General features: G+C 41.4%; 1 protein-coding gene across 1 annotated transcript in view; it reads right to left on the bottom strand.

Annotated features, from left to right (window-relative positions):
- Nucleotides 1–7,455, bottom strand: part of SYPL1 (synaptophysin like 1) — a 26,367-nt gene extending 18,912 nt beyond the window's left edge. Inside the window, exons 1-2 of the mRNA XM_012812113.2 lie at nt 7,299–7,455; nt 6,975–7,046 (exon numbers count right to left, since the gene is read on the bottom strand). Of these exons, the coding sequence (XP_012667567.2) occupies nt 6,975–7,046; nt 7,299–7,349 (123 nt within the window). The 5' untranslated portion in view covers nt 7,350–7,455. The remainder of the gene's footprint in view (nt 1–6,974; nt 7,047–7,298) is intronic.
- Nucleotides 7,456–8,073: the final 618 nt, after the last annotated feature.

Raw genomic sequence — 8,073 nt, 5'->3', positions numbered from 1 at the left:
CCACCCTTGGCATATGGGGCTGGCACCTTACTCGCTGAGCCACAGGCACCGCCCAATTAACTCATCTTCTATGGCCCAATCCAACTGGGGAAGAACTCGTGTTTCTCCCAAGCTACCAGACATTAACTCTATTATATATTAATTCTACTATATGCATTTTTCTTGTGAATCTTGCTTTATAAAAAACAAGTGAAAAAATGAGTTTCCTAATATAAAAATTAGCAAATAAGTTGCACATTGTATTATAGTTTGTTACTTTTAAGACGATCACCTCCTAAAAAAAGGGATTTTTTTCTTCTCTTAATGTTTAATTGACATAGTTGAGACTATCACCTCTATTGCTCCCTTGCCAGACTGGATTTTCAGTGCCTATCAAGAGAAGGCCTAGCACATAGCAAATGCTAAGTAACTGCTTAATTAAAGAAAAAAATAATTTCCAGTAACTTACAAATAAAATTATAGTTTGAATCTTACCTAGCCATCATTTTAAAGCTATCTTTAAGAACAAATAATGTCATGTTATCAATTCTGGTTGTTGTCTTACAGAAAAAAGGAACAATGTACACATTTTATATAAAAGTACAAAATAATCAGAGGGTCAATTTACCACCCAACTAACTCACTTTTCCCTACATTCTATTGCCATTTTGATTTAGATTAGAAGTTATATATGGGCAGTCCACAGCTGAATACTAGACCATCCATTTGTGTAGTCTTTCTAGGATTATGAAAAATGTGAACTTGTTTTTGAATTTTTATCAGTATAATACACATACAGATTTGGATTTCCTGCTTTTCCTGAGTGTGTGTAGGAAAAGTGAAGAACAGCAATATTAGACCCACATTCTCATAAAACAACAAATAGAACTGAGTGACAGATGCCACTGAAGACAGGGCACTTACTTTCCAGATTGTCTCCCCTCTATCTACTGCCCTCAGGAAGTGTGTTAATTGCTAGTTACCACTAACTTATACTACTGTTTTTCTTCCAAACAGCTTGCTTCATTCATTTACTTTACAAGGCTGGTTCTTATCAGCACTTTTAGTTTGTAATCCCAATCTTAGATGAGGGAGTAACTGGTAGGCTGCTTTATATTTCCTGGCCACTTCTGAAATTCATCTTCTTATTCTGACATGGAATTCTATCTGCAGAGTAACAAGTAAGAAAGCAGATGCAGGGTGATAGCAAGCTTCTTTTCAAGTCGAAAATGTTCCACATTCATCATGGCGGACTGAAGTTACCTGAGAAACAGTCCCACTTACATCTCTGCCCCCTAGAACCACACTAGATGACCACCATGGCAGATCCCTCTCTTACTCAGAGGATTTGTAACATCAGGGTTAATATTATAGCCTGATTTTCTAGTTTCCAAAGTAGGCAAGAAAATGCAATTAACTGGTGCACAAGAAGAAAGTATATAAACTTCTATTTCTATCTACTTTCAGACTTAAATAAGGAATTAAAGCTTTGTTGCAATTAATATACCTCTGAAACTCATGCTGGGCCTGGATGTCAGCAGAGCATGGTGGGTATCCTAAAGTAAAGGCAGTCCCATTCGTGGATGGACAAACAATGATAACTTCCTCTATTCTTTTACTTTTAGTGTTCATGCATTATAATTTTAGTGTAACTGGCTAAGTGAGTTTATGAATAAACTAGTGTTAACCAACTAACCTTTAAAAAATAGATCAGTGGGGCGGAGCCTGTAGCTCAGTTGGCAGGGCGCTGGCCACATACACTGAGGGTGGCGGGTTCAAATCTAGTCTAGGACAGCTAAAAAAATAGAAAAACTGAGGCAAGAGGATCGCTTGAGCCCAGGAGTTGGAGGTTGCTGTGAGCTGTGACAGTACAGCACTCTACCCAGGGTGACAGCTTGAGACTCTGCCTCAAAAAAAGCATCAGTGGCTTAAAAATGTCTTCAATGAAAGACAAATGGATCAGTGGCTTAAAAATGTATTCAGATTGATAACGCACTCACTCAAGTACAAATGAGAAAATGGAAACATTACTACCCTATATGAGCTACATTCATTAGCCACATTACAAGGTAAAAACAGAGTCTACTTAATCAAATCACTAGAAGGTGGCAAAAAGTTTAGGAATTACCTGAATAGTATCTAAAACAAGAATTTAAAAACATGAATGAAATTATACTGTCTTACTTTAAGATACTAACAGTAAATTATGCATCTAAGTTACAGATGCATAATGGGGCTCTGAGCCTAAAACTTTACAGTGCTAGGAGTATATGATAGAAGAATTTGGAGACCACTGGGATTTTCAATGAGTTAGCTATCCTAAAGTCTGAGTCACTTTTTAAACTCCTATTTCTAGACAGTTCTCACTCTGAGAATTTTACTGGGGAATACTAGTATTCATCTAATTTTTGGGTGTCATTTTCACATAGTTGCAGAATCCTCACTGCTATTTAATCATCAAATCTGAGGTCATCTACTTAAATTTCTTTCTGTCCAAGGTTTATGAAAATGATATAACTGAAATATTCAAAAATAGATATAAAAATATGTATGAGTCTTTATGTGCAAAACCCAATGTACACTAGTTTTAGGGAATCAGATGATTATTGAGTACTTAAGATGAACTGTGAATAGCATGTTTGTCTTTATAATCATACGCTTAGATGCCTAGAGCCAAGGTATTGATTTTTATGAGTCAAAGTCTGAGAGACTTATTAGAGTTATTTATTTTTAATAATGTTTTTACTGGCTTGGCACCAGCCACATACACTGAGGGTGGCGAGTTTGAACCTAGCCCAGGCCAGCTAAACAACTGCAACAAAAAAAATAGCTGGGCATTGAGGCAGGCGCCTGTAGTCCCAGCTACTTGGGAGGCTGAGGCAAGAGAATTGCTTAAGCCCAAGAGTTTGAGGTTGCTGTGAGCTGTGATGCCACGACACTCTACCAAGGGCATCACAGTAAGACTCTGTCTCAAACAAACAAAAACAGTTTTTACTTTTGATGCTGATATTTCAGTTTATTCCCACTGTACGATGGGTTTGCAGTCAGCTACAAAGTGCTTCAGCTTTACTTTATCTCCCTCTGCTTCTAAAGCACAGTCATAGAACATTCAAAATAGCCTGCTGCTCGTACAGTTCCACAACCCTTAAGAATTTGGATTATGAGACATAAACTCTAAAGTTCCAGCTGAACTAAACAGCTAGAAGTTCTTCACTAATTCTTATTTATTGCATGTTAAAAACATCTTAGTATGACCTTTCTTCTTAAACAATTGTTAAACTAACTATAGAACTGAAAATCTTTGAAGAACTATACAGGGTGTCCATAAAATTCATGTGCAATTTAAAATAGATAACTATTGCACATAAACTTTATGGACACCCTATATTTATTTAAAAATCACTTTTAGATTCTTCTACTACTTTCCTGTCTTTTGGAGTGAATTGATGTTCTAATTGTTAATCTGGCTGGCTGTCTTGAAGTGAGCCTGTCACTTACTGGAAAATTGATAGTATTTACATTGCCACTGATATAATTTGATCTTTTAAGTATTATAAAAATTAGTTTTCTTGTGTTTTAGGATATTAATGTGGGCTCAACTCTATTGTTTTTTCCCCTTTCTCTCCCTGTATGGTGGTTTTATAGTCATTTCTGCTTGGAGTTCTGGATCCCTTAGTCCAAACATCACAGCTTATGATGAGACACCCCTTGCAAACCACCAATATAGAATACTCAAGTTATTACAAATCCAGGTCTGAAAGTTGTAGGTAGAGGTGTAGTCCAGGTCTTAGTCGGGTGGCTACATTTCTTTCTTTCTATACTTTTAAGTACTCAGCTTTATGTAAGTTATAAATCAGATAGTAGGTTGAGCTTTTCCAGATTTAATTCTCAGATCTGAGAAAAGTTCTTCTCCCACTCATGTTTTCTGTTTCGTTTTTGGTCCCCAAACCTTTTATTAGAATGACAATTCTCAATGTATGGCTTGTGGACTCCTAGAAGGTTCCAAGATTCTTCCATGAGTCCACAAAAGTAAAAAATATTTTCATAACAATACTAAGAAATTACTTGCCTGTTGACATTTGCTCTGATTGAGCAAATGCACTAGTGTGGAAAACTGTTGGGCTTTGGTCAGAAACAGTATTTCATTGCCACGCACTTGTAGTTTAAAAAAAAAAAGCCAATTTCGCTTAAGAATGTCTTTGATGGAGTAAAAATTATTTTATTAAGCCCTTACCTTTGAGTCTCCTTAATATTCCGTATGATGAAATGTCTCCATTTAAAGCATTTAAGTTGTAAGCTGAACTAGTGTCTGTCTCTTTCTTTTTTGTCACTACCACCAAATCTCTCCCATTGTCAGAGTCAAATAAGGGAGTTCATGTTCATGTTCACAGCTTTCACTTTCTTAACCACACATCCACTTAGCTTACCACAACCTGGCTTCTGATTTTACTGAAACTGCACTTGCTAAAGCTAATAGTCTCTGATTACCAAACCAAGGGACCAAGCTTATTTTACTTAAGCTCTCTATTGCAACTAACATTTTTGAGTATTCTTTTCTTGAAATTCTAATAATGATATTTTTCTCCATTTTCCTAATCATTCCTTTTCTCCTCTGTTGGCACTTATCTGTTGAATCTCCAGCCCAAACTTGTTAAACTCCAGATCCATATACACAACTATCTATAGGACATCACCACTTAGATACAAGCTAAAAGAGAACACAACCTCAATACATCCAAAACCTTCCACAAAAAATCTGTTCCTCTTCTTAAAGACACACTGTGGATAATGATGCCATTACCAACCCAAGTCAGAAATATAGCAGTCACCTTCAAGCCCTCTTCTTCATCTTCCAAAAATATACTATTTCTAAACCACTCTACCCTAATGCACCTAATTTTAGGCTCTCATAATTTCTCAAGCAACAGATCTCTCTTCCTCCAAGTTTGACCTTTTCAATCACCCGCTACACTGCTGACAAAATAATGTTTAAAAGGCAAATTTCATTGTATTATTCACCTGTTTAAAAGCCTCAAGTAACTCCCTACACCCTATAGCAGGGATTCTGGGCTTGAGTGGAAGCAATCCAAAAAACACCTCAATATTTTATACTCTGTGCACAGGCCTTTTCCTAAGGAAAGGGTCCAGATTCCCAAAGATTAACCTGAGGGGGCAAGCTCTTTGAAACCTTTCAGAATCATCTCAAACCATACCCTTCCTCCTTGTATACATATATTCCAGCCAACCCCAATTACTTTAAGTTCTTATACAGGGATATACTGCTTCAATTTTCACACCACTGAACATAAGATGCCCTTTGTTTGGAAATCCACTCCCCAAATGAGTAAGTACTCATCCTTCAAATGTTCTTCCATCTCTGAAGTCCTCCTTAGCTCCTCCAAGCAACTGCTCCCTCCCTCCTTTATCTATTATACTTTGCATGTATCTTTATTACAATATTTATTATATGGCATTTTCATATTTATTTTCATGCCTGCATGCTAGTGTTTAGCACAGTGCCGGTATATGATACTCAAATATTTGTTGAATAAATATTCACTGCACCATCAGCAATGTGTAGTCTTTTCCTAAAAGGCTCTCCTGTGGAATAAGCTGCTGAAACTGAGAGTAGTGTTTCCTTACGTTTAAAAGCGAATGTTTTTCGAAATACATCAAAACATTAGTGAGCTTATCACTGGAGCTTTAAAATATTAAGGAAATAAGTTTTTAAAGTAAGTTGACAGATAATATAACTGTAAATATAAATAACTGCCTCCTAAATGAAAATCTGAATTATTAATTATAAATTTAGTTGTAATCTTCAATGAGACTAAATCTGCTAGGTAGAAGTCTCTTTCTTAACCTTTCTATGATTAGTCTCTTTCTTGTGATTTTTTTCCTCCTGCAATTTTTAATTTGTATATGCCAAATAATAACTTTATATTTAAATCTGGACCTACAATTAAGAAACTCGTTAGTATTGGAATCAGCACTATTTCAGTTTTCAGAAAAAATCAAGCAAATCTTTCCAGGAAGGTGTTGGGCAGGAAATCGGATTAAATACTCATCAGAAAATCTGAGCTTTTGTGTTGCTTTTAAAAACATCCTTAGTAGGTAAAACAGGAAACTGGAAATTTTCATTTCTCTTCCACCACCTTATCACTGAAATAAAAGGTGAAAGAGTAATGGATGTAAATGTTGCTGCCTATATAAACACAACTTGCCTGCACAGAGGACAGATGCCGGCCGTCTGTTAGTACGAACCTGAAAATCAGCACTGAAGTATGTGCTGGGCCACTAAGTTTGAGGGAAGTGTGCAGTGCCTGGTTTATTCGCTAACTCCTCCAAGTGACTTATTGCCAAGGTCGAATTAATAAGTCTCCTTTGATGTTAATGATTGTTCCCAGGAAAGAACTAAAAGCTGACTTTCCGAGCAGGATGTTGCACGGAAACACCGAAAACAAACTCGCTGTCCATCCACAGCGTGTTAACTGACCCTTACTGACTCGATGCGTTTTGTTAAAAGTCCTTTACTCCGCTTCTCCGGCTCACAGTTTATTTTTAACTTTGTTAAACTGGGAGCCAATTTTACAGCAAATTGAGAAGCCAACGCTTGTCAAAACACCTCTACAAGACAAAACCAGCTTCCGAGGGAGCCGGGCCTCGAGTCGGCACTGGGCAGGGACGCTGGCGCTGATCCCCTCGGGGCGCAACTCGGCCGCCGGGTTTCGGTTAGACCGCAGCAGGAAGTCCTCCCTTCCTCCGCGGGAGGCAGCGGAGCCCAAGGGAAACCTGAACTCCCGCTCCACGGGGGCACCCGGAGGTGAGCTCCGCTGTGTGGGGGCGGCTCCGCCCGGGACCAGGCGGCGAGGGACTCGTGATTCGACGCCGGTGCGGCGTTCCCCGCCCCGCGCGGCCCAGCCGTGGCCTCCCCCTGCCGTCCACGCCCGTCCCGCGGCGGCGTCGGTCTCGGAGCCCGCGCGGGCTGCACTCACCCACTCGAGGACCTTGATGAAGCCAAGCGGCTCCTTGAGCGGGTTGATGTTGATCTGGAAGCCGGACATCCTCTGAGGGAAGGAAGGAAAGAAGAGTCAGGAGAGCGGGGCGAGGAGGAGGGGACCGACGAGTCCCACACAGCAGGGCGGCGAGGAAGGGCAGGTGAAGCGGGCTGGCGAGCTCAGGGGCGGGTCCTGAGGAGTGCCGGGCGGGGCGGCGGTTGAGCCGCTGGCTGAGGAGCCGGGGCGGAGACGGAGAGGGGCGGCCGCGGAGGCGAGGGGCGGGCCGGGGCGGGGACAGGGAGGCTCCTCCCTGGGCTCCACCTGGCCGAGCCGGCTGATCCTCTGGCGAACCAAATACATGTTGGACGCCATGCTGCGTGCGCCGCGCCCCCTTCCCTGAAGTTCGGCCCCCGGCGCCGTGACGCTTCCCGCGCACGCGCGCGCCCTTCAGGCCCCAGCCGCGCCTCCGGGTCAGCGCCTGCGCAGCCGGGGCCGCCACCCGCGCAAAGAACTTGCTCCCCGCACCCCGCCCCCAGCCCCTGGCACTCCCAGCGGTGGGCTTTCGGGGCCTCTGCTCTGATTACCCTCCCCCGGGCCAGCCTCACTTTGCCCTCTCTTCTCGCAGTTTTCAACTTTTAGGTGAATTTATAATGTACTAACACAGCTAGTGCCCCTTTTCAAGGCTTGTGTTAGGGGCCTTATATTAACATGGTGGAAAGTTATTGCAGAACAGCTGACTTTGGGCAGCCATGCTGCAGGTTGTCTCAGAAGCGTTGATTCACCAAACATTCCAACGGAAATTAGTTTTTTTCTCAATGTTGTCATCAGAGCCAGGGTTGATAGATGAACAAGGAAGGTTATACTTAATAGAAACAGGCGTCACCGGATAGACCTTTGGTAACCTAATGAAGTCCTCTATCTGGCGCACCCTTGGTGTCTTTCTTCAGAAGGCTAACACCTACTTCAGGACTTAGGTGACAACTTAGGTGAGATGTCCTCCAGGCAGGTAGTTATCCAAGCCCCAAGGTAGTGACTTCCTCCGAGCCCCAAGGTAGTGACCTCCTTGGTGGCTTCCTCCATGCCTGGAAAGTTCTTG

This window comes from Otolemur garnettii, unplaced genomic scaffold, assembly GCF_000181295.1.
Source record: "Otolemur garnettii isolate 467f Iridium unplaced genomic scaffold, OtoGar3 scaffold00005, whole genome shotgun sequence".
NCBI classification, from domain to species: Eukaryota; Metazoa; Chordata; class Mammalia; order Primates; family Galagidae; genus Otolemur; species Otolemur garnettii.
The sequence above is the reverse complement of the archived record's forward strand: the minus strand, read 5'-3'. Positions and strand labels throughout refer to the sequence as shown.